Below are 26412 nucleotides of genomic sequence, written 5' to 3'. Positions count from 1 at the left end.
TCATTTACTTCCATGTAAATTGCTTAGCAACAAAACAGTGTAAGAACTGAAAAATATTCAGCAAACTGATTTCTGATCCCTAGATTAAACCATGTTTTCAAGGAATGCTTAACTGTAGACTAAATTTTCACTTACTATTTCAAATAAAACAGAACAGTGACAATGAAAGCCACAAGAAAATTAACAGCTCTCTCAAGTGCAACTCCCATGACGATAGCTTACAGCTATGTGAAAAGCCAGTTATATAATTAGATAGGTATTTATATTCTACCAGGATCTAACTTGAGTTGAAGGACAGGCTCTTTATTGAGACCATTCCAACTGTTTCGATCTGAACAGTGTCTGAAGACAAAACAGTTGTCTGAGGATCTCCAAGATTACAACAAAGCAATCATACTTACAACTGCTTTAATTAAATGCACTATTATTCAAAGAGAATTGTGAAAGCAACAAAACTGTATTACTTTAGCACTATGATGATTTTCAAGCCCCACTGATAACGTCTACAGCTGCCTGAAAATATGACCTTCAAATTCTTTATAGAACTGAGAATGGCTCCCATACTGCAGTGCTGCTGTCATGGGCTAAGTGTTTCACAAGTCCAGTCAGCAAACGTTTTCAAACAGGCATTGAGCAAGCACTTGAACTGCTGGACAGAAAAAAGTAATCACAAGACAAATGCCCTATGAAATGCATTTCAGCCTATTTTCTATAAATGTTTTAAGATTCATTTGAGGAATAACAGCTCTAAGGAATCACTCTCATTCATCTGCTTGCTATATGAATAAGCCTCAAGATTTTAGATTCTATCACAGTACTGTTTCATAATAATGTTATTAAAAAAGAAGAAAGAAGCAAAGCTTACAGTCTGACTTTCAGGAAAGTCCATCTTCAGCAATTTGTGAGCGCATTCTTCAAAGTCTAAGCTGCAATAATGGAAAAAATATTCCTTATTATCTGTGTCATGTATGTGATGCTAAAAACATTTCAGAATTATGCTAATCATTAGTGCTGAAAATCTTTTATTTTAATGGAGTTTTTAAATAAACATTTTGTATTTCATGAGTTTATATCTGAATATTAATCCAAAGTCAATACATTTGAGGCAATTTCAAAGTAAAATGACTCAAGTAATTATTACAATTGAATCATCTGACAAAATTCAGCAACACACAAACATGTGAACTCGTTCTGCATATCCTGAAAAATCACTCACATGCAAGCACTCTACGTGAGCTCCCAGAGCAGTGGTTACTAATTCTCCTCTGCATTTCTGCATAGTGAAAGCCTTTAGCTGCCAGTAGGTAATTCTCTTTCTATCCCCAGGGTGCACAAACCTAAGTATAGCAAGGAAGTATGGAAGTATCTTTGGGTAATTTAAGACACTTCCATACCTTTCATTATGATATTAGTTCATCTAACCATCAATGCCACAACTACACTATCTGAATCTTCACGCAGGTTCAGACCCGCAGAATATTGTGCACTGTGCTTACTTTCAATGACAGAATTGAGTGGCGTACAACAGATTAATGCCTCTTTTCACCCAGGCAACGCAAAGAGTTATACCAACAGGTTTTGATTATTTGTGTCATGTACTGCAGGGAGATTCTATTTCATACAAATTTCATAGAATCAAGCAGGTTGGAAGAGACCTCCAAGATCATCCAGGCCAACCTAGCACCCAGCCCTATCCAGTCATCTAGACCATGGCACTAAATGCCTCATCCAGGCTTTCCTTGAACACCTCCAGGGACGGCAACTACACCCCTCCCTGGGCAGCCCACTCTAATGGCAAATCACTCTCTCTGTCAAGAACTTCCTCCCTTTACCTTCCCTGGCACAACTCGAGACCGTTTCCCCTTGTTCTGTTGCTGGCTGCCTGGGAGAAGAGACCAACCCCCACCTGGCTACAATGTCCCTTCAGATAGCTGTAGACAGCAATGAGACCACCCCTGAGCCTCTTTTCCAGGCTAAACAACCCCAGGTCCCTCAGCCCCTCCTCATAGGGTTTGTGTTCCAGGCCTTTCACCAGCCTTGTTGCCCTTCTCTGAACATGTTCCAGCACCTCAACATCTTTCTTGAATTGAGGAGCCCAGAACTGGACACAGTACTCAAGGTGTGGCCTGACCAGTGCTGAGTACAGGGGAAGAATAACCTCCCTTGTCCTACTGGCCACACTTTTCCTGATCCAGGCCAGGATGTAATTGGCTCTCTTGGCCACCTGGGCACTCTAGGATGGAGATCTGAAGATGAATACAAATACAGTGCACTGCAGGGTTGGTTGTCTGTATACTTCTCTGAAAACAATGCAGACTGCAACAGGCCTAAAGACTACAACACTAAAAGATTCCTCACTCTCAGAAGTGGAGAAACTCTGCAACATCTCCACTTTAACCTTGTTGCACATTTTTTTAAATTCTTGGGATTCTGTATCATCTGAAGTTCACTGACCTGTGAATAATCATAGAAAAGTCCCACTGTGCTACTCAAGCATCTTTATACAAACAGGATTTATCTTAGGATAAGAATTTGTCAGAACAGTCTGTTCTACATAACGAGGTCAGGTTCCATTAAATAACACTTTCCTGTCTATTTTTTTATTGTGGGGGGCTGGTTGGTTTTTTGGTTTTGTTTTGGGGGTTTTTTTGTTGGTTGGTTGGTTGTGGAGCTTTTTGTTAATTTTATTTTAACTGCACATTAAATAATAATTTTAACAGGAAGAGAATTCCAGCTGACCCATTTCAAAAGAACTGCAATCATAGGTGTTCAAACTGTATTATACTTACCTTGATTGAATGGCAAGATAAATTGTACGACGGAAGGAGACCAGGTTAATTTCTGTTTTGTCGTGGACAGTAACTTTCTGACCTGGAAGAGAAAACCATGGCTTTGAAAACAGCAAAACATTAAAGCAGATAGATATAATCACTTAAGTAAACATAGCTGTTTTAAGTCTGTGCACAACGTAATACTTTTTTCTAGAGATATTAAGGACTATTCAGCAAGTTTAGTAAGTTTTTTTAAATTTATTTTTAGGGAGAAGAAAAAATAATTTAAAAAAATCAGTATTTGCCTCATCTGTAACTAACAACCTAAGTACACATGATTAGATCCTCCTTTTAAAGACCTTTCACATGATTTCGTCACTGCAGCTTCTGGTTTTAACCTTTCTCATTATTGATTGTTATCAAGGTTATTTTCTGCATAATTTAATGATACAACACATTATACAGCCTCCCTGATTTTAACAGGGAATTCTTAACATTATGTGTAGGATCTACATTACAGCATTCTGCAAAGTTTATAAAAATCCACTTGGAATCAAATCCATTCAGGGAACACCTTTGTTGATAAGGTGTTCACTATTCCTCCATTCTTCTAAAGTTTGGTAAGAGCACAAGTGATGAAAAGTTCAGTGAATTCTCAGCTTTCATCAGCTTCTATTTCACAGAAGAGCAGAGTTTACATCAACAAATTGCTGAGGAAATCCCTTCCAAGCATTCTACGAGAATAAGACCTGGATGGCTTTTTAATTACTTATGCAATCTGCACAAATACATCAGTTACATATTTAATTTTTCTTCCTGAAAGTCGAATATATTCTTTGGAAACATATAAACACTAACAGCTTCCTCTAAAGATCAAGGAAGGGGATGAAGTGAACTATGAGTCAGCTATAGAGAAAGTAAATAGTGTCAGGAAAACACATACTGATTTTAGAAGTATAAAAAAATTGGACAGAGTCCTAGAAAGCGTCTGGAAAGGTTGTTTTCAGCAGTTTTTGTTTGCAGGACTTTTCTCATATGAAACTGTTATGCTCAAAAAACAATGCAGCAAAACTGCTTTTAATTTTCCACCTGTGCTGAACATCTCCTTTTCAGACTGTTACTTTATACTATTCGTTAGTGAACAGTTAGACCTGAAAATAATAAGATGAAACATCCCTTAATGTTTCAGCTTTCTTAGTTTTGCAAAATGTGTACCAAATTAAGATGTTCTTTTCCGTTTCACCTATAAACAATCACTAATAAAGGTGCCAGTCATGCACTTACCATCTTCATCCTCCTCTTCATCATCATCTTCATCTTCGTCACTACTTCCAGCCTCTTGATCAGCTTCAGATTCACTGTCACCTTCATCAAGAATTTCTGAAAGAGCAATATCCCAGATTAAAGGATGGCGTCGGTTTTTACTCCTAGGGATGGGATGGCTCAGGAGTGGAGGACGTCATCGGCTGTGACCATAGTAGCCTCATTACCAAAACAACTTGATCTAAACGAGTCAAAGGTTTCTCTGGTGGAGAACGTGGCAAAGTCAGACAACCAGGTATATCATAACCTAATGAAAACGTAGATGGAGAAACAACACTGACAAAAACCAAACAGGAATACATTGGAAAGGACTATGATGAACTGAAAGACGGTCATCTGGGCCACAAGTATTGCCCACTGTTAATGACTGCCAACAACAGCTGGATAAGCAAGCAGCTTCTAAGTGTGTAAACATATAAATAAAGTATAAAAAATGTATATATGCCACGGGCTGGGTGCCATGGGCATTAGAAGAATAAGAGACAGGGAGAAGACCTGATACAAGCCAATCCAATCTAATCCGTTTATTGCATTCCAAACATGTGTTTTTATACCTTTCATCAGAAGGCTACAAATTGTATTAAACTGTGATTGGTTACATGTACTTGCATTATAAATTACACGCTAATTAGCGTAGACATCCATCACATTCTCTCAGTAACATGTATATTTTGTCTAAGCAGAGATAGGCAAAAACCACAGACTCCAGACTTATATTTGTTTATATTTGTTCCACCCTTCTCTAAGGTCATTCCAACCTTCTATCAGTACTTCTGACCTTGTGCACTCTCGCTTGTCCATGGCTTACGTTCCAGTATTTCAATTTCCCATAGCTGTACCACAGTCAGACAACTCTATAGAATCACTGCATTTAATACTACTATACCCAACATATATACACACACATTTCCCTACCTTTTTTTAGCATTTTGTATTTCTCTTCATTTTCCATAAAATTTGGATCCATCTTGAAAACATCTATAGAATAAAAGAGAATCTTTTAAAATAGAATAAAGGAAACAAATATTTGATCTTAAATTTGTTTTCATGGTGAAAAAAGTGTCACAGAATTATCTTCTAACTTACTGAGAATATCCTCTGGGTTGTAGTCATCTTCTAATGGCAACATATGAGTAAACTGATCCTCCTCCTCCACTAGATCTAATCCCTCTGGAATGATGGGGTGATCTTTGAAGCCATCCTTCCTTACAGCAAACATGACTTCTATCATATACTGAACACGCATATCAATTTTAGATTCATGCAGAATGTGTCGAAGACGATCAAAGATGGCTTTGGGAAAAAGGCAGGAATGTCAATACAAAAAAGATTCACTAATACAAACACCAAAAAGATTGTGCTGGTTTGAGGCTAATTGGAGTATTATAATGAGAGAAATTAGATCATTGGTTATGAAAAGAAAATAATGACGAGGTGTGCTAAGAGGGATAAAAAGCCAATCACTCTCACTTGGGGCTGTGTCACTGAATCAAATCACTTCCTCTTAACTTTGATCTGATCTAATATCGCTCCTCTGATCTTGGTTAACAACTAACATGTAAGCTTTGCTGGCTTTTGTTTTTGTTTGCCTGTTTGAGATAAAAAGGGAGACAGAGGGGGTAGTTTTGAGCCCTTCTGGACACTTTCTTTGTCCAGGAGAGAGTCTGGATTTCTGTATTATTTCTAATTTGTATATAATTGTAAATATTTGTATATACTTGTAAATGTATTGTGTATGTATGCTTGTGAATTTTGCCATGCTGTAAATATAGCTTCATCTTACTTCCAAGCTGTCTCAGCTCATCTGGTAAATTTTCAATACTTCCTAACTCACCACAAAGACAAACTAAAAGGCTAATTATACTTACCATTAATACCTCTAGGAGAAACTTCAGTTAATTTGAGACCACTCTCTTTAATAAATCCAATAGCTACTTCAATACTGTCATCAGTAGGCCTTTCAAGGAGCAAAGTGAGCATTTCTAGGCACAAAACCTCATGAGCCTATAGAAAGCAAGGCAGCAAAGAATTAGAACACACTATGTTATGCTATTATTACGGTAACTTAATTGATAGAGCGGTCCAGCTTTGAAGATGCCACATCACACTTGTTCATTTACACAAATAAGGCAATGGTAGTGGGACAAAGCTAATTCACAGGAAGTTAAAATATCAAGCGCAATTTTAGCTCCAGTATTTACACCTAATTTGTAGTGAATGTGACTATGCTAGAAATCAGCATCAAACCACAAAAAACATTTTGCCACTTAAAAAGTACGTGCAGGAAGCAAACAAAACAGCACTCACGTGGCAGAAACTAGTTGCAAGTGCAAATATCACATCTCAGATTAGGGTGCCCTTTACCAAAATGCCCAAAGCATTCCTGAAACACAACTTCTTGTTACCATTTAAATTGTAGTATCCTGATTTCTAACACAAAAAGATGGCAGAGAGCTAGTTTGAGATGCATTCGAGTCTAAGTCTGCTTAAACAGGTGTTTAAGTCAGATGACAGCGTTGCAAGAAAACTTTAGATGATGCCTGCTTTGCATCTGAGTATCTGGGCAAGATCTGGAGCATAAGTGCAATCATAAATGTAAAGGCAATTACTAATGTCTTTTCTAAAAAGGTCCTAACATCTTAAAGCAGGCATCACAAGGACTCCTGAAGTCAGGTTTTCAGTAACTTCTAGAACAGGTAGAATATTTTAGCTTTAGGCTCTTGCTCTCTTGAAACTAAATAGCCATAGGGGGGTTAGATTAAGTTGAAACATGAAATAACATACCACATTTTGATTCATCAAATGTGCAACAAATTTTGAAGACGTTAGACAAAGTTGCTGCAAAAGAAATAAACCAGGGAACTTTAAATACATTGCATATGGAAGAAAACATAAATCAGACCTACTATACAGATCTGTGAATCTCACAATCAAGGTTCTGAAACTATTTAGGGATACTGAGAGTTGTTCACAATAAGGATTGTGCAGTTTGAAAATAAGAAAAGAGAAAACCTATCATAGAAGCAACTTGGAACAGCAAAACAGATTGTCAAGCTTTCCAGATATGCTAAGACTACTGTAATTAGTGTACTGATGATATGTCCTGATGTACAGGTCTTGGGTATGTTCCTCTGAAGCATGTAGTTTGAACACACTTGATACAGGGTTAATGCAGCAGAGCTACTCATTTTGGTATGCTGCTTTTTCATACTTCACATACCTTGTCATTTCTGCGATATCCTTTGCGAAAATTTAATATCAACCTCTTGAGAATCAGCTCACCAATATTTGGAAACTTTGAATTGATAATTGCCACAAGAGCTGCATAAACATGAGTAAAAATTGGAGAGGCACTCTGAGCTTGCAAAATGGATCTAGACAGCAATCCCCTGCAAAGACATGTAAGTTTAAGATGTATCTGGTAATACAACACTGAATGTTTTTCTTCAGTACATATCACATAAAATAGCATTGTATACTTGGAATAGTTAGAAAATATAGATGGTCATTTTCAAACTGTTGTTTACCATGTCACAAACAAGAGTTCTGCAAAATGCAAAGGAAACTCTTAAGATCTGTGAGATAAGAGCCCTTAGGCATCAAAACTACATCAATGAAAGTCATCACACTTGACACAGTCACAACGATCCAGCACTGAGCAAAACAGCAAAATAATAATTTCTCTACATTACAACAAAAATCCACTGTAGGTAACAGTAGTAAAACTTTCATTTTGCTCAATACTGGCTACAAATACACTTTGTCCTACACAAAAACATCCAGAAACACAGAAGTAGTGTAGTTAAAACCTTTAAGAAAAGGAAATGATTACCATCCGTTCCATTTTTATTCCCACAAACATACAATCACTTCCCTCTCTGGTCCCTCCCTCAAGTACAGGACTACTCTTCATAGAACAATGCAGCCTAAAGTGAATTTGAAAATCTGACTAGTATTCATACACTGCATATAGCACACAAAGTGATGTACATGTGAACTGTATACATACTAGCAGAAGGGCAAGAGAATTGTTTTAAAATACTGAACTTACCTTCCTCGAACAATATTTTCCTGCAGGAGCTCATGAATTATATTTTCTATATTAGAAACATTCACTTTATTGACAAGACCATTGATTGACTTCTTCAAAGCTTCCCAACTCATCCTCTGATACGCCAAGCTAATGCAAAGGTATCACAAATTATTAATGCATAAATTTGCAGTAGCACTGATTTCTTCTAATACATTTATGACAAGAATGTATGTCGTAATCAGCTAAGACAGTATTGACTGCCTACATGTCATGACTAGTTCACAACTATACACTGAACTACTAGAAAAATCACTAAACCAACATGACACACCAACATGTAAATCTCTGCAGATACAGTATCTTCAGTTTTTACAATTCCCAAAAATCCCTGATCATGCAGTACATCTCACTCTTCCATCTACACTTTGCAGCAGAAGATACAAAGTTTTTAAAGATACTCCCAAAAATCTCTGATCATGCACTACATCTCACTTTTCCATTTACACTTTGCAGCACAAAGTACAGTTGTAATTTGATTTTCTTCTCAAAAAAACAACCTTTAAAATAACGATCACAGTCCTCCAAAGATACCCCATTTTCACCACCACTCACCAAAGTCCTTTACCACTTTGCTTATCAATAAAAATACTCGTGTGCTACTTCCAACCCACCTGTTTTTATCAGTGATTTGCTCTTGCATCATCCTGAGCTTAGCAGGTGGAATATATGCACCACCAGTGCGAGTAAGGATTGGGTCCACTTCTTCTTTCTTCTTCTTAGAAGCAACCTCATCATGTGTGCTCTGCGCTGTCGACCTCTCTGGACTCCTACGATCAGGTGATGAGTATCTTCTCTGCTTCCTTCGATCAGATTCCCTTTCCTCCCATTTCTCATGATGCCGCTCTCTCCCTCTTTCTGTTCTTCTATAAAAACAAAAACCCAACAAAAACCACTAAGCACCCAAGAGATCATGAAAGGTTTCCAAGTTTTATTCCCTGCCAGTGGAGCGTTTGGGTAAAATGACTTTTTGTTCACCAATATGGTTAGGACCATCCACTTTATTTCCGTGATGCAGTGACTTATATGCATTCTTACAAGAGGCGTGCTCAACTTAAGATTGGTTACAGGTGATGATTGCAAGGTTACATGTAATGCATGCATAGGTTAATATATCATAACATTCTAAGAGTCAACCCTCCAGACCACCTACTCCAGCCCCCTTGGCTATCTAACTCTGCCCACTGCAGCTGTGTGTGGGGTGCTCACTTGTTTACAGTTTGATTTCCTGGGCTAGCAGCGTCCCAAGGACGTTTCTCAGCACGAGTTGTTCATGTTTATCAATTTATGTCCTCTACTGGTAAGAAATTCATCCACAATTCCTTAAAATTAGTATTTTATTACTGATTCAGAACAAGCTAGATACCTTCCTTCTGACATTCTGTCATCATAGTATTCCCTTCTTGAATATTCTTGATCATATCTGCTGTCATCAGAGTATCTTCTCTTTCTTGGAGACGGCGACCTGTCACGGTCTATGTCCCTGCTCACAATCCAAGACACACAATGCTTAGTAATAGGCTCAGAAAAGCAACACTATTAATGCCCAGTTGCAAAACAATGCTATGTTACTGTTATGCTTCTGCAACTTAAGCATCAATATATAAATCATTCAACTTCTTTTCTGATAATTGTCATAAAAAAATAAAGAAAAAAAAATCAAGGAAGCACTGTAAAAGAAAGCTGATACTAGAATTGAAAATGAAATGCTAGTTGGTAATAAAATCAAATGCCAAAGACAAATTCAGCACTGCGCATTCCTTGGAACACATACATCCATTTGATTAACCTACTTTTTATCTGTGTAGTATGAAACATAATAGACACTGTTAGAAAAAAAAATTAAGTGTTTAGTAAAAGAGGTTTTATTCCAATTAAAATGAGAAATTAAAAGTAAAATGGTAACAATTTACTCATGCCTCGGTACACTGCACTTCAAATAATACTCAATCACCTCCTGCTGGCCTCAATAATCTTGCACTAAAGTGAAAACTGTGATTTCAGCAATACATAAGCACAAGCAAAAAGCTGGCATTTAATCTCCATTTTCAAGTCCTGTAACAATTTAATTGAATGCTAAGGATTTTTTAAAAAACATTTCACTTTAATAACAAATCTAACTACTGCTATATTGACATGCAAGTATTTTATTAAACTTACACTTCTTTTTCACTGCTCAAGTATGACAATATATAAAAAGAGATCATGTTTCTTTTTTTTTTAAGTTCTTTTAAACTTATCTAAGTTACTATATAAAGTATACATATGGCATTGTAGGGGATAAAAACCAAGTAACTCTACCTGTCCTCTGGAGACAAACTTTTCTGTCGTGAACTGTAGCCTTCCTTCCTTTCATAACTGGAACCATGCTTTAAGAAAACAAACATATTTTAAGAATCAAGCCTCAACATTATATATTAATTACTGGGAGTACATTTATCTTGAGAACAAAGTGTACCATGTCTTCATTTTTCTTACTCCTTTACAAGAAACTGCTAATGGCAGTCAATTTTGACAAGGAGTGCTGGTTCTAAATAACAAGTAGATAAGCAGCTGGACTCCCTGCTACAGGATGCTGCAGTTGTCCAAAGCTTGCAGAGGCTTAAGAGACTGGACAAACACATAAGAAAAAAAAATCACATAGGTTACCAAAACTATTTGTCTCAGGAAGCTATAAATAGGCAGAAAGTGGGAGAACATGTGGGTGAATACTTTCATCATTGCCCCATTCCTTAACTTCTCCAGCCATCTGCTGCTGCTTACTGCTGGATAGGTCTGCTTTTCCTGCTTCCTTACTCTATACACATTTTACATTTTGTTGCATCATATGCAATACCCTTAACAGAAATCTACCACTTCTTGAAAAGTGCCTTTCCTCTCTCCTAAAAATCCCCTTTATTAATTTCTCCTTCCTCCTTTTCACTAACCATGATTTAATTTTCATGAGTCTTTTTTAGTATTTTTACATTATAAACACCCAAGTTACATTGTTCAAAATGACAGATCTTGGAAGTAAATTTAATTCTTTTTTTTTTTTAAATGTGAGCATTCAGGACTGTTCAAGTGACACACAAATAGTTCACAGCAAATTCTGTGAACTGAACCAAGGAGAGAGGTGTAGACAAAAATCGGAGCATGACTACATCTACAAGACACAAAGATGCTCCCTTCATCAAAACGTTTCAAAACTACTTTGAGTACAGCTAAGAAACAGCTTTTATAACCTCTACACTTCCACTGTAAGATTCTTCTCTTCCCATATAGTATACTTTTCCAGAACCATAATCACATGATACCAGCCCCTGATCAGATGAGAAACATGTAACACTTCACCTTGATGCAGAAACTCCGCACAAAGACTTGCTTATGCACCTTGGCTAACCTTTTTGCAAAAATACTCATTTGCTGAAGTGTCATTCTATCTATTCACATGCTAGCACAGCAGCTTTTGCCAGACCAAAGCAGCAGCTGAAATTGTTGGTCAGAAGAATACAGTGACATTTCCTTCACAAGCAGACTCTGACAGACAGCTATACCAACTGATCTCAAACTTCATTAGAAAGAAAGGCATGTTTACTAAATAACAAGTGTGCTGTTTATAATGACCTGTGCAAGCAAAACCAAAATTAACTGATGTTTCCTAAAGAAATAATATCAACACAAAGATTATGACCACCATCCAAGCAACAAATTGACAAGATTGTATGGCTAGCACACACATCCACATGCGTATCCTAAGATTACAAGAAGACTGTAAAAAAAACTTTGAAAAACACAGAAACACAGAACAGTTACTGTACTTAAACAATATTCAGCAGACTGGAAAAAAAACCAGTCTTTTTAGAATGATCCATTCTCATTAGTTTTACACCACTGATCACTGACCAAGCAAACAAGTGGTCACAAAAATAAAATAATGTTGTGTTCAAAAAAGACTAGATAAGGCACTTAGTGCCATAGTCTAGTTGATTGGACAGGGCTGTGTGCTAGGTTGGACTGGATGATCTTGGAGGTCTTTTCCAACCTGGCTGATTTTATGATGTCTCTGTATTTGGCAGTTACCATGTCTCCTTGTAAAAGCACCTCGGTCACCCTCAGTTCTTCATTACCAGGCTTTCTGTTATCTTCCTTGCCCATTTCAATCAAAACAATTAACTGAAAGCATCCACACAGTGTATCTTCGCTGTTACTTTGACAGCTGAGAAAGGACTACCATAATCACCATATTGGTAAAACATGAGATGACATAAAATTATCCTGAGCATCAATATGAAAAACCACTTCAATCAGCAAAGCTGGAACTGAAAAAGGAAAAAGGCCATACGAGGTTGAACTCCATAGAATTAGAGCCAGATAAATACCACAGATCTGACAGTGTATCAGAAGAGTACTGCTCTGCAAACCTGTCCCACATACAATGTGCTTTACAAAACTAAAATTACTTTGCCACCCAAAAATACCTTACCCCTTATCCATTTACCAGAGCGCTTTTAAATAAGACACCTGTAACTTTCACAGCAAGAAACAGTTGTCACATTAACTGCTATTTCCTGTCTCCTTATCTTTTCATTTTAACATCATTGACAAATTTTCAATGCCTCTTTTCTCCATTCCTTCAGATGCTTATGCTCTCTGTTGAGCCATCATTCAGCTTCTTTTCAACAATTACTTTATCATTATATGCTAATAATGTTCAGAACTTCTATCATTAAGACAACACATGCCAGGAACAGCTGTAATTCACTGACCTCACAGCAATGTTTCTCTTGTAAACAGCTGCTGTCAAATAATTTTACATTCACGGAAGTATTTTTTAAGATAGTATCAACTATAAACCTTACCACCAGTAATAAGACCCCAGTCAAACCCTACAATTTAAGAAAACTTACATTCACTTGTGTCACCCTGCTCTTCATCTTGACTTTCTATTTTTTAGGAAGTTCTCAATGTGCAGCAATAAGACAATCCAAGGACTTCAGCATGTGAAAACCGTATCATCTATGACACAAAGAAGACAACCAACAAATTCTTACTGCACATGGTGCTGGAACCTGTTCTTCTGCTTTGTTAATACTATGTTTCCGTAACTTCTTAAAAGAAAACAAGTAGCCCGCCCTGGATAGTCATGTATTTTACGGTCATACAGCACCTGTCGGAGCAGATTAAGGCTGCAAAACAGCATCCAGTTCTCCAGCACCACCGCCGCGGCCAGTAGGCACTGTCATACGCGAGAACCAGCGGCCAGGCCGCAGCAGGAGATGCCGAGGCCCTGTCCACGGACCCTGCCACACACCTCCCAACCCTAGCCCTAGCCCCAGCCCCAGCAGGCCACCGTGCTCTTCGTGGGGCTGCGTTACCGCTCGCCCCGCGCCCCTCCGCCCGCTGTTAAGCCGCGACTTGGGAGGGCAGGTCGCGACCACCCAGCCCGTGTGCAGACCGGGGCAGTGGACGAGACGGCGCCTGCGTGATGCCTCTCGCTCCCGCGAAAGGTGCGGGGAGGCGATCTGCTGCCCTGCCCACGGAACCGCGCCGCCACTGCGCCGCCCCCCCGCCGCCACCCGCGGCCCGCCGCGCTCCGCACCTACCGCCCACACCCGCGCACCGCCACAGGCAGCATCACTTCCGGCGGGACGCGCACGGTGTGAGCTCACTGCGCTCGGTCCCCGCCCGGCGGCGGCGCTTGGCGAGCGCCTGCGCACGGCAGCACGGCGGCGGCGGCGCGAGGGCTGTCCCACGGGCGCCGAGGCGTGACGGGAAACGTAGTGTGGCCGTGGCGCGCCCGGCGGCCATCTTGTGTCCCCGCCCCGCAGCCTCGTCTGCGCTGCTCCTTTTCGCTAACTTCATAGCGCCGCAGAATGCCTGCCTGGGCGCTCCTGTGTTCGCGTTTGTGTCCACTGCCCCAGGTCCTGTCACCAAACACCACTGAGAAGACTCTGACTCCATCCTCCTGACACTCACCCTTAAGATGTGCACAAACATTAATGCAATCCACTCCCACCTCAGGCTCCTCCAGGCTAATTAGACCCATCTCTCTCAGGCTTTCCTCATAGGCTAGATGGCCCAGGCCCCTAATCATCTTAGTGTCTCTCTCTGGTGGTCTCTCTTTAGCAGTTTCGTGTCCTTGCACTGGGGAGCCCAGAACTGAAAGCAGTGTTCGACATAAAGCCTTACCAGGACACAGTAGAGCGGGAGGGGACCCTCCCTCAAGCTGAAATTTATTAGGATTGTGGAAACTTATTCAATTTATAGGAAAAAAAAATTAAAAAAAAAAGGAAAAAAAGAAAAATGCTGTAAGAAAAATGCTCTGTAAGGTCTTAAAATGTTTACAGTTTATTTTCAGCTCTTGTAAGACAATGAAAATAAACTCTTAGAAGACAGAGCAGATCAGGGTCAGAAAGGCATTAATTTAGCCAACAGCCAGATGGTTCCTGCAGAGATGTCTGTGAGCCATGGGGCAGTACTGCTCTGCTGTGCCCATCAGCATCAATATGCAAGTCTGTGTGTGTGTGTGTGTGTGTGTGCGCGCACGCAGTGGGACACAGTATTTGTGGAGAGTAAGAAGATGGCAACAACGTGGGAGCAGTGCTGGAAAACCACTACTCACAATTTCCCTTTTCAGACAGAAGGGAGAAATGCATCAACAGCATTGTAATTTTGATGAGCTGGGGTGTACAATGGCCTTATACTGACTCGAAGATAAATCACAGTGTTATCTGCTAATGTATTCCCTGCATTCTTTCCACAGCTGAAATTGACTCAGCTGTGATGTTTGTAGAACAATCAACAAGATAGTTTCTTAGGAGCAGCAGGTATTTGCCTGCAGCATTCCTGCAAGGACCAAGGGATGAAAGCATATAATTTTATGTCTTTTATTCCTGTTCTCCCTTTCTCTCCTATGAGAATTGCACCTTCGATTGCGTGTTCTGGTTGTGGCAGTGAGAAAGCATCTCATTCTTTTGCAACTAGGTGGCTGCCAATAGGGAGGTGTCTTCCACAGTACTGTAGAGTCCTTGCCCTGTCTCAGGCTCCCAGGTCAGCCCAGGTGGCTGGCTCTTGGGCCCAGAAGCTGGGGGACTCCTGGTTGCGCCTCAGGTCATGTGGCCATCCTCTGCCATATATTTTGTAGCCCTGAAATACTGCCTCTGTCCTCCAAGTTGGTGAGCCAATCTGAATGTTTTCAGTGACTGTGGTTCTAAAACGTGCAAAACTCAAATTCTCCTTAGCATTTTGAAACACATGAAGGGACTGAATAGCTGAACAACTCACTTCAGGTGCAGAGTGACTAAGAGGGTCATAAGCACTTAGTCTCCTCTTTGTGTGGTGATTGCAGCCAGCTTTACACATCAGACAACAGTATGGGAATCATAGAATCATAGAATCAACCAGGTTGGAAGAGACCTCCAAGATCATCCAGTCCAACCTAGCACCCAGCCCTATCCAATCAACTAGACCATGGCACTAAGTGCCTCATCCAGTCTTTTCTTGAAGACCCCCAGGGACGGTGCCTCCACCACCTCCCTGGGCAGCCCATTCCAATGGGAAATCACTCTCTCTGTGAAGAACTTCTTCCTAATATCCAGCCTATACCTACCCTGGCACAACTTGAGACTGTGTCCCCTTGTTCTATTGCTGGTTACCTGGGAGAAGAGGCCACCCCCCACCTGGCTACAATGCCCCTTCAGGTAGTTGTAGACAGTAATAGGATCACCCCTGAGCCTCTTCTTCTCCAGGCTAAACAGGCCCAGCTCCCTCAGCATCTCCTCATAGGATTTGTGCTCCAAGCCCCTCACCAGCTTTGTTGCCCTTCTCTGGACATGTTCCAGCACCTCAACATCTTTCTCGAATTGAGGGGCCCAGAACTGGACACAATACTCAAGGTGTGGTCTGACCAGTGCTGAGTACAGGGGAAGAATAACCTCAACACTATGCACCAGGAAAAAGAAGAGATGCATTATTTCCTGAAACAACAGAAAAATGTTCTTGAAATGGTGCAGAAAACCAGCTAATTCAGTGTAGCACTAAGTATGGAATAAACAGTGAAACCAAAATGATGAACTAAAGAAAGCCAAGTGAAGAGGTTTCATTTAAAAACAATGCTATCTTTTGAAAATTATGACACAAAGTTGTCATAATTTTTGGGAAATATAATTCTCAGTATCTTCTTTCTACTGTCAGGAATCCCAGGTTTGGGTTTTTTTTTCCTTGTTCATAACAGCTCACATAATTGCTGGAATAATTACCATTTTTAAAATGACCTTTCAGGACACTAATTTGCTTCCTTCAGAATTCATCAGTCTCATTCTTCTATTAGTGCTTGATGTATACCCATGTAAGTGTATTGGGAATGAGTGATAGTTATTAATTATGAATATTAATTTCTGTATTAATATTAAATTTTAATTAATATTTACAGTCAGGAAAATTCCCTGAGATTCTTTGGATTTTCAGTTGGCAGGAAGTATTTGCACAGAATTAATCAGTTTAAACAATCAGAAATTGGAAAATAGTAACATGAAAACAGGAAAAATTCTAACTATGCTTCGGGAGTCTTGGCATTCACTCCAGCATATGTACTCATGACTCCTTTGGTCCCTGAGTAATTCTTCTGTATCAAAGATGCTTTCAAACTCGTGATAATGAAGGACAGCTGAGTTCCTGCTAAGCTGGCAGGTGTGAGCTGCATACACATGGCCACCTCTAACGAGCCACAAATGATGAGAGGCAGGAAGGCTCCGTGCTGAAGGCAGAACACAAAAAGACTGAATGCAGAAAGGCACAGTTTTCTAAATCATCCCCCTTTACATATCTCATTTTGAAAATCAAACTGGCCAATAGGCACTAGCACCATTTTTCTGGCCAATAAACTCAAAGCTTCCTGCCTCCTTTGACCACACAGGCACGGTGAGGGCAGCACAAGACATCTGACACATGGTCCTAACCCCCAAGCCCTCAAGGCTTTGCTGGGACCAAACCTTTATTGTTTGCTCATTTAACTCCACTCCCAGACCCACAAAACAGGAAGAGGAGAGCAAGGGTTAAACCATCCTAGCAGGATTTATGCCCTACCAGGACAGTGAGTCAGTTTGCATTGTGGAAATGCTACAAGGCTTCTGCTTTTGGAGGATGATGTTAATTTGAAAAACAAACAAACAAACAAACAAACAGAAAAAGGTTGTTACTGAAAGGATGGGGATATTTGTTAATAAAAAGGAAACTTTAATTTGCACATGCTCTGAAAATTTTGTCATTGCTTAAATACATGCATCTGGAGCACTAGATGAAGGTATTAAACATTTTGTTGTGCTCCATGTTTAACACTTCACATTCTATGTATTCTCATCGATATGGAAATACAGTTTTTATTTTGTGACAATACTCTTGGTACAGCTCTTTGTACTGAAACTAAATGTTTTTAAATCCCAGTGATGCAAATCACCTCTTCATTGTGCCCTGTGGCCTGCTTTGCAAAATAAGGACTACAACATAATCTGTATCCATAATCTGTCCAAGACTGTGATGTGTGATGGTTTGGGTGTTACCACCCCCCACCCCCCCCCCAAACTTTGGAAATCAACCAGACTAGACTCAAGACAGCTCTGGAAATTTGAATGAAGCTTATATTTACAGCTTAGCAGAATATACAAGCAGATATTTACAATATATACAGTTATATACAGAAATACACAAGGTGAAAGGTAATACAGAAACACAACAGCCCTCCCAGAAACCTGAGTCCCCAGGAGGGGCTCCCAACTGCGCTTCCACCTTCTCCCACCCCTCTCAATCTTACCCCAGTCCCAAGGAAGAATGGATGTTCTCCCAAGGGGTTAGGAAGCAAAGTGGATTAATCAGAGAGACAGCAGAGAGGCTAGAGAGAGAAATGCAGCTTGGAGCCCCCAAGCAGAAGTGCCTTATCTGTGTTTGGATTCTTGTTCTTATACCTCTCAGCAACCCTATGAATGAAGTAGACATCAACCCTTGTTTCTATTTCACAGCCTGTAATCTAGTTCTTCTCACCAAAACATTCTAGCTAGCTTCAAACTAGCACATGATGCCACAGAAGAAAGGAAGGAAGTATCAGACTGTGGCTGAGATCACTGAATGTGCTATGCAGCACTTTAACTCAAAGCCACTTTGGTTTAAACTAAGGTACCAGTGTTTGCTCTCCAACGCCCAAGTGTTAACAAAACGAGTGCAACCTGTTCTCAATCTTTTAACAATAAATTGCACATCATGCCAGATATTCTGGTGTTCTGTGCTCCAGAGGTCGTAGTTATTTTTACTTATAAAGTCATAAAAGCCAACTCTCTATTTACTTTACAATACAAAGAACAGTCAATAAAACAAGAAATTCCTAATCAAAACAAACACAAGGATAGGTTTACATTAAATAGTAACAGCCAGAAAAGGAACATTTTTTGTTGTTGTTCTGTTTATGATGAAGTTGTAGCTACAGACTTTGATTTCTTTGGCTTTCAAAATGATTTTTTCAACTGTGGCAGTCACACAGGAGGTTGAGACCAGCATGTATCTGGATGGTTTTACAGATTTTGACATGAATTCTAAAATGCTTACACCAGATACTCTGTGAACCTGCAGCAAATACCATATCACCTGCCTGTGAATACTCTATGGTTTCCCATTCTGCTGTGGAAGTAATCTTCCTGACTCACACTGTGTAAACAGGTGTCATGAAATAGAAAGGCATATGGCATCAATGTGGCAGCAGCATCTCATGAGAAGGCTGTCCTGTGGCTGATGGTGCATGTACCAGCACTCAGGCTGTCCCTCCGCACACCCTGGGAAAGAACAAACATGGAGAGCTGAGCACTCGCATCAGAGGGACCTTGAAAACAGAACAGGAAATAAACTATCTACTTCGAAGTGCCTTTGCCAAGAGACAACTGCTTACCTCTGAGAAACAAGTTTGTGTTTTGAAAGCAACTGAGTAACACAGAGTGACAAGTTACACTGTTTGGTTCCCTGCTTACATGTGGAAAGCAGAGGAGAGGCCGGGAGGGCAGGTGTGGGGTAACTGCCTAGTTTACTGTGGAAGAGGAATGCAACTGAACTTAGTGCACTTCAGGACAAGAGGCAAAATGCTTAGAACCACGAGGTTGTTATCTCAGGAAATTAAGATCTCCAAAGCTGGCTTGCCAAATGGCTGAAGGAGGGAATCTTGTGAAGATAAGACTGCTTTATTTTGGCTAAGACTAATGAAGCAAGGTTAAATCAATCGATACACATAGCTTTGAAACAAGTTCAAAGGCTGTAGTGCCTGAGCAAAGAGCTTTGTCTAATTTTAATACTGAAGTTGAAATCCTCAGTATGATAATCAGCCAGATGGAGTACATGCTAAACATATACAATCATGTTACTCAACTCTCCACTCATATCATGCTATATGTCACATAAAGGGCAGAGACAGACGGGGTCAGGCTACAAAAACCTACAAAAGGAAGATCTCTATGTGGGGAAAGACTGGACTTAGCAGAATTGAGGACAGTTGACAGTGCTCCTTCTCCTCTACCCAAAACACCCTTCTCTGCAATTCCACTAAAATGCATAAAAGCAAGAATAAATCATGATCATTATTTAAAAATCACATACTGGAAGAAGGTACATGAGTGTGCTCTAACTAGAGCTTTTTGGAGATTACTTTCATATGGGTTTATATGAATTTCTGAGTTATCTCAGGGCATGTCTGCTGCACAGTGCAAGTGGAGATGAATTGGCTAAGTTATCTCTAAATGAACTAGTTCTGGTACCAGTAATCATATAGCCACACTAAGCAGAAATCTGTGCTGTCTGATACCCTTTGTTTCATTAGGTTGGCACAGTGTTATCAATGAGCTAGGAGGATCACATCACTTCTGGTGTCCAAATTAACTCATGCCAAGTGGCTTTATGCATATAGAATGGTAATAATCAACACAGAATGATTCTCATTTTCTTAAGTGAGTGCAGTGATAGATCAGACCTTAAAATACAATAACACCCAATCCATACAAAATTAAATCAACATGAAAAGTTGTGTTTCAGATAAGGCAAATTTAAAATGTAATTTTCTACACACTGAAAATGCTGAAAGCAGTGACAATTCAACTGAGACTAATAGCAATTAAACCAAACATAATTATAATGTTTGAAACCTGCACAAAGGGAGAAAGGATAATGTGTCCAACAAATTCATATTTGCCAGCTTAATGTTGTGCATGAACACTCCATTAGTACGCCACAGGAAAATAGTTTTAGCCATGTTGTTTTCCCATAGCAGTTTTTGTCATTGCGCCTGAAATGATACAAGTTAAAAATCATCCACATGTTGTGCTCCCTGGACTGCTGCCTCCCCTGGCATAAGCAGCTGTAGATCCATTAACTTTCAGTGTTCTACAACTTTTAATAAAATTTTGTATCTAGGTCACCAAAAGTACCCAATACTACTGGAAAAGCAACCACAGCTGCTTATTCTCATAGATGATTCTTTGCAGTTAACATTGCTTTATTAATTAATCACAGAATGATGGTGACTGGTTTCCCTGACTGCTTTATTAGGAGTAAGGCATTTACACACAACTAAATCTCATTAAAATTAATCAGTGTGACCTTTAGCATGCTGCAGAAATAAAATTTTGAGCACCTATTTCCAGATAGTTGTTAGAGTGTGCCAGCCACGCTGCTGCTGAGACAAGAAATCACATTCTTTACAGTTTCAGTACAAAGTCAGTTAAGTTGAGCCTAGCCTGCAAAAGAGGTCCGAGACGACAAAGCTCAGCTTGGTTGGCAGACTGGGATATGGATGTGCAATCCCTTCTGCTACGTTTTTAGTGGCAGCAGCAATCTCTGCTACCGTGTGTTAAGCAATATATGGGAGAGAGACAAAAAAGAAGGAAAGCTCTTATATCATGTATATACCACTGCTTCAGAGGGATCTAGCATCTCTGCTGTGAAGTTCCATCACAGTTACATGCTAATAAATGGTAGAAGAACATGGATTTACAGTACTAACTGAAAAACATCTCTTTTTGGTACCTTAACCAAGTGATATTTGTGACACTCTGTCCTGGTCTGAGTAAGAGCAGACTAACTCATTTCAGTGATTTTACTTTTCAGTTCAGTCTCTTCTAAATAACTACACTTGCTGATATGAATGGCAGATTTCCACAGTAATGATAATGCTCAATGTCTTTAGTTAGTACCAAGGGTTGGTGTGCAGGCCAAGGTCACTGCTAAATCTTTTGTATCACGTTTGGGTTGCAGTAAGTAAAACACCCCATCTGTAGGGAGAAGCAGAGAGTTTAGGTGGCCCTAAACTTACTGGTGAGGTATTCCATTTCATATATGTCATGTTTGGTGTAAAGCTGAGGGATCATGAGAGTCAAGCTCTCTTCTTCAATGTCTGGCATCTGAGGAGGACTCTGTCCTCACTGCCTTAAGTCCCTATCCATGAGTTCCTGAACCTGGTTCCATAATCCAGCTACTACATCTGGTTCCCATCTGTTGCTGAGTCCAGTCTGGGACTTCTGTTGCAGCATCAGTGCTATGATGATGCAGTTGCCATTCAGGAGGTTGAGTTCAGTGTTGAGTTTACATATATTAGTTTGTTGGGGGGGGTTGTGGTTTTTTGGTTTGATTTTTGTTGGTTTTTCTCCAAAACAGCTGTTACAGTTTTATTTTCTAATTCATAACTGTCCCTTACTCCCTTTCTCTTCCCTTTTGGCAGGAGAGAGGATTAATAGAGATCATCTGTCACTCATTTAGTGGCTGTCCCAGCCCTAACCCTTGACACATTCCATCACAAATGTTATTATTTACAAAAAAAGTACCATCACATTCCTAGTTTATTTTGAAACCTCATCAAAACAAAGTTATCCCTATGAGCTCAGTGTGTAGTGCTGCTCATATGTGGAACTTCCACTGCATTAAAACATCAAATATGTTTTCTGTTATTTTAGCTACTTCTCATACTAGTCAAAAATCCTCCCAGCTCCTGTTTAAAATAGGCTCCCAGTTTGTATCTAAGATTTAATTTAATTTAAGTGCTGTAGTTACAAGGCAGTCTGGTCTGTGTCAGCTAGCGTTTTCATGTCCTTAGCTTCACTTCATTCTTATACACTAGAGGAGAATACTGGTTTGTTTCCACAGTTAAAAGAGGTCGCCAAACCAAGGTGTTGCTCTACAACAAGCCCACTAAAGTTAGAATAAGTCTGTCTAAAATGTCGAGGCAACACCATGAATTGCACTATGTTTGAATTAAGCTATATTTGGCAGCTTTAGCTTAATTAGTAACTAAAATCCTTTTTTAAAAGCAACTAAAACCTTTTCAGCTGTGTTTTTCATCCTTTGTGATGATTTTTTTAGCTTCTCTGAAGTATTTGTGTATATCTCCTGGCCTTGAAAGAAAAAAACACCTCAGCTCCTCTGCAGAGCTGGGACAGTAGAGCCCCCTCGTGGGGACACAACGTTCAGTGCCAGTGGGTTTGTGTCCAGAAACTGTTAAGTCAGAGTACCATGAATACACTTTTCATCTACATGCATTAAACCAGAGATTGAGTAGCATAACGTGCAGAGTAGTGGCTTGAGGTGTTGTGTTCATGTTCTTCAGTAAGTGCGCTAAGCTTATGAGATGTAATCCTTCTCTTACTGAAAACCTAATACATGTTTTTAGTCAAATTTTACTCTTTAAATAGAAAGAGAACATGACTGTAAAGATAGCAGAAACAAGAATATTCTATCTGTACTGGAAATTCCACCTATATTTTGTCCTGTATTAAGGACCAGTTAATTGATTGTTACATGCTTCTAAAAAGGTGCTAGATGGTTAGACCATTTGTCTTTGTTTCTCCAAGCTAGAAATGGAAAATATGTGCTTTTCTTGCACTTGGTTTTTCACAGCAGTTAAAACCCCGAATGAAACTAAACCAAAACCCAACAAAACCAAGACCTTCCCTTGTTCTTTGTCACTTTTCCATTGTAATTTTTATAATTATTTCATCAAGCAGGAACAGCCACTCAAACCTATAACTAAAAGACAAGTTAGCATAACTATTTCTCAGCTACTTGAGCTGGCATTTTAATACTGTGTTCATATTCAGTTGTGTTCATATTAATTTCTTTGGCAATCCAAAAAGAAGAGGAACTGTCTAACTGGAGCCAGTGACTACTTGCAATAAATCTCATGTGAGATTAAAGCATAAATACATCAGGGCTGATGGTATATTATAATGTACCGGAAAGGACTTGGCTACATATAGTTTTCCTTACACTTAGTGAACCCAAAACATTAAAAACATGTATCAGTTCTAAATCTCTTCAATTTCTTGATACATCTGTTGTGGGGCACTCCAAATTCATTCTCCCACTCCTTCCATCTCCAGAGGTTTGAATGGAGGAATAAGAAGGCACAAAACCCTGTTTCTCCCTTTGTCCCTTGCAGGCTTGGAGGGGAAACAGCAAAGGGCACCTTTTTCCACTGTGTACTGACTCATGGGAAAGCCCACACTGGAATCGGCTGGTGGTTGGCTGGATTCTTCATGCGCAGTATGTATGGCAAATGGACACACAATGTCTAGAAAAATCATAGAGTGAGGAAAAAAGCAAGAGATTCACACCTTTACAGAGTTCTCACTTTCAGAGTTCTCGTTTTGGACCACCCCTGTTTTTGGACAGCTCCCACTTTTGCATGGCTCCTGTTATTGTGCTGTCCCTGCTTTTGGACGGTCCCCCACTTCTGCAGCATTCTGTGCAAGTCTACAAGCTCAGCAAGTCCTTAAGTCCGTTTGAGAGAGCTGCCAGTGGCACCCGGACCCAGCTTCTCTTGGACCACACCACAGCTTTACTTCATGCTCGCTACCCCAAGCTGGGGACTGGCCAATTAATTCCCAACAAAATAAACATCTTAGGGTCTTGCTGTCATGAGAGAGGTTTGCAAGACATTGAGCAGCCCTTGGAGCTCTTGGATCTTACAGCATATCCAGATACGTGAGTTCATCTCAAGAGAGATTTAAAAACACAGAAGACTGTTTGAGAACATTTTCTTCAGAGTTTAAATGCAGTAACAATGCTGGGAAGACCCTTGGAAGTAATTCACAAAGAACTTTATTATATACTGAGCAGTAACATAACTGATGAAATAAAGACAAGAGAGTATAGTAGCAAGAAAAGTAACAGGTCAATTCTAAACTTCAGCATACTTGTATTAAAATAGTTAATTCCTCTATATAACAGCAACTAGTACTGCAGTAAGTGTTAGGCTTGTACAAAATGTGATGCAAATATTATTTTATTGGAAGTGATACATTTTAGTTATATTACAGGGGAACTCTTTACTTTGTGAGATCAACATTTGTGTTCAGAGTGGGAGTGATCCTAGGACCGTACCTGACTTGTGATTGTAGCTGATCTAAATTGCCAAAGAGCCTTAACACTGTCTTGTCTCTCATTCATTGCCTTCTGTCTCTCATTCTAATATTTTAATTGTACTTTCCATCATAGCAGTTGTTCTTTCCCAGAAGACTTTTTTTCTTTGATCTTCTGGTTGTATGTAATGGAAGAGTTAGCTCTTCAGTCTAGAAAAGAATATATTCCATTCAGTAAATAGAGATTCACTAAGCTTTTTCCACTTTACCTAGAGACAGATGTAAGCTCTATTAACACTTTCCCCCCTTTAACTACTGTGGTGTCTAAAATTTTATGGAGAGCAGTGTTACCCAGAAGAAGGCACCACAACGAGCCCCTTTACAAATCATGTCACAAAATGCAACATTTGTTTATTATCTTTTCTTAGTGCTGTAGCAGACCTACAAATTAATAGCTGTTCCAAACTATATGCAAACAGTAGGTGCCTCACTTAATTAACTCTGCCCCTGTGTGATGTGATCTAGGCCCTGCTTGTGCTAAAAATGGGCACTGATTTTCCTGTGGCATATAGCTGCCTTTCTCCAAAGCAACTTCGTTGGTGCCACCAACACAATTTTGGGTTCTTTGATCTTGGGGAACTTTACATGGCCCTGGGGTCTGCTAGTGATAGATGGGGTACATCTGTCTCAGAGGGGGAGAAAGACCCTGGCACGTGAGCTGGCAGGGCTTGGTGAAAAGGTTTTAAACTAGGTTGGAAGGGGGAGGGGGTTAAACACAGTAATACTAGAGACTAATCGGAGGAGGCTGAGGGTAGTAGGCTAGAGACTGGGGTAAAACCAGCAGCCCAGCTGAAGTGTATGTACACTAATGCATGCAGTACGAGAAATAAACAAGAGGAGCTGGAAGCCGTGGTACAAGAGGAACACTATGATGTTGTCACCATCACAGAAACGTAGTGAGATGACTTACACAATTGGAGTGCTGTAATCAATGTCTACAGACTCTTCGGGAGAGACAGGCAAGGGAGAAGGGGTGGAGGAGTGGCCCTATACATTAGGAATGCTCTGGATGTCATGGAAGTAAAGATTAAGGATGATTAGGTTGACTCCCTATGGGTAAGAATTAGAGGGAAGGTCGACAAGGCTGACATCCTGGTTGGAGTCTGTTACAGACCACCTAACCAGGAAGAAGAGGTTGATTTATTATTTTTTAAGCATCTGGAGGCTGCCTCAAGATCATCTGCCTTTGTTCTTGTGGGCAACTTTAACATGCCAGACATGTGCTGGGACTTTAACACTGCAGAAAAGAGGCAGACTAGAAAGTTCCTAGAGTGTATGGAAGACAACTTCTTGTCTCAGCTGTTACATGAGCCTACCAGTGGTGCAGCCCTGCTTGATCTGATGTTCACAAATAGAGAAGGGCTGATGGGAGATGTGGTGGTTGGAGGCTGCCTGGGGTCCAGTGACCATGAAATTATAGAGTTTTCAATATTCAGTGAAACTAGAAGGGGCCTCAACAAAACCTCCACTTTGGACTTCTGAAGGACAGACTTTGCCCTATTTAAGGAACTAACTCAGAAAGTTCCTTGGGACACAGCCCTTAAAAACAAAGGAGCTCAGGAATGCTGGACCTACTTCAAGAAGGAACTCTTGAAGGCGCAGGAAAAGGCTGTCCCAATGTGCCAGGAGATGAGACAATGAGACAGACAGCCAGACTGGATGGGAAAGGAACTTTTAAAGGAATTAAGGGGAAAAAAGATATAAAAAAAAAACAAACAGGGAGGTATCCCAGGAAGAGTTCAAGGATGTTGCTAGGTCTTGTAGGAATTAGAGAGGCAAAAGCCAATTTATAACTTAGGCTGGCCACTGT

At 40.0% G+C, this 26412-nt stretch overlaps 1 protein-coding gene and 1 long non-coding RNA gene across 3 annotated transcripts in view; both read right to left on the bottom strand.

The window, feature by feature from the left end:
* CWC22 (CWC22 spliceosome associated protein homolog) overlaps nt 1-13820 on the bottom strand; it is a 36488-nt gene extending 22668 nt beyond the window's left edge. The window contains exons 1-14 of one of the 2 annotated variants that reach the window (XM_064161873.1): nt 13770-13820; nt 13074-13182; nt 10486-10553; nt 9551-9667; nt 8799-9050; nt 8146-8274; nt 7315-7483; nt 6879-6932; nt 5963-6098; nt 5181-5387; nt 5010-5072; nt 4056-4151; nt 2790-2871; nt 866-926 (exon numbers count right to left, since the gene is read on the bottom strand). In XM_064161873.1, coding sequence (XP_064017943.1) covers nt 866-926; nt 2790-2871; nt 4056-4151; nt 5010-5072; nt 5181-5387; nt 5963-6098; nt 6879-6932; nt 7315-7483; nt 8146-8274; nt 8799-9050; nt 9551-9667; nt 10486-10553; nt 13074-13100 — 1461 coding nt within the window. In that variant the 5' untranslated portion in view covers nt 13101-13182; nt 13770-13820. Of the gene's footprint in view, nt 1-865; nt 927-2789; nt 2872-4055; nt 4152-5009; nt 5073-5180; nt 5388-5962; nt 6099-6878; nt 6933-7314; nt 7484-8145; nt 8275-8798; nt 9051-9550; nt 9668-10485; nt 10554-13073; nt 13213-13769 lie in introns of those variants that run through there. The other variant, XM_064161864.1, reaches the window with a different exon arrangement.
* Nucleotides 13821-24300: 10480 nt separating this feature from the next.
* LOC135188045 (uncharacterized) overlaps nt 24301-26412 on the bottom strand; it is a 72563-nt gene continuing 70451 nt past the window's right edge. The window contains exon 3 of the long non-coding RNA XR_010307547.1: nt 24301-24752. This is a non-coding gene — a long non-coding RNA (uncharacterized LOC135188045). The remainder of the gene's footprint in view (nt 24753-26412) is intronic.

The sequence above is a fragment of the Pogoniulus pusillus genome, chromosome 2, assembly GCF_015220805.1.
Source record: "Pogoniulus pusillus isolate bPogPus1 chromosome 2, bPogPus1.pri, whole genome shotgun sequence".
Taxonomy (NCBI): domain Eukaryota; kingdom Metazoa; phylum Chordata; class Aves; order Piciformes; family Lybiidae; genus Pogoniulus; species Pogoniulus pusillus.
This window is presented reverse-complemented; position numbering and strand designations above follow the sequence as displayed.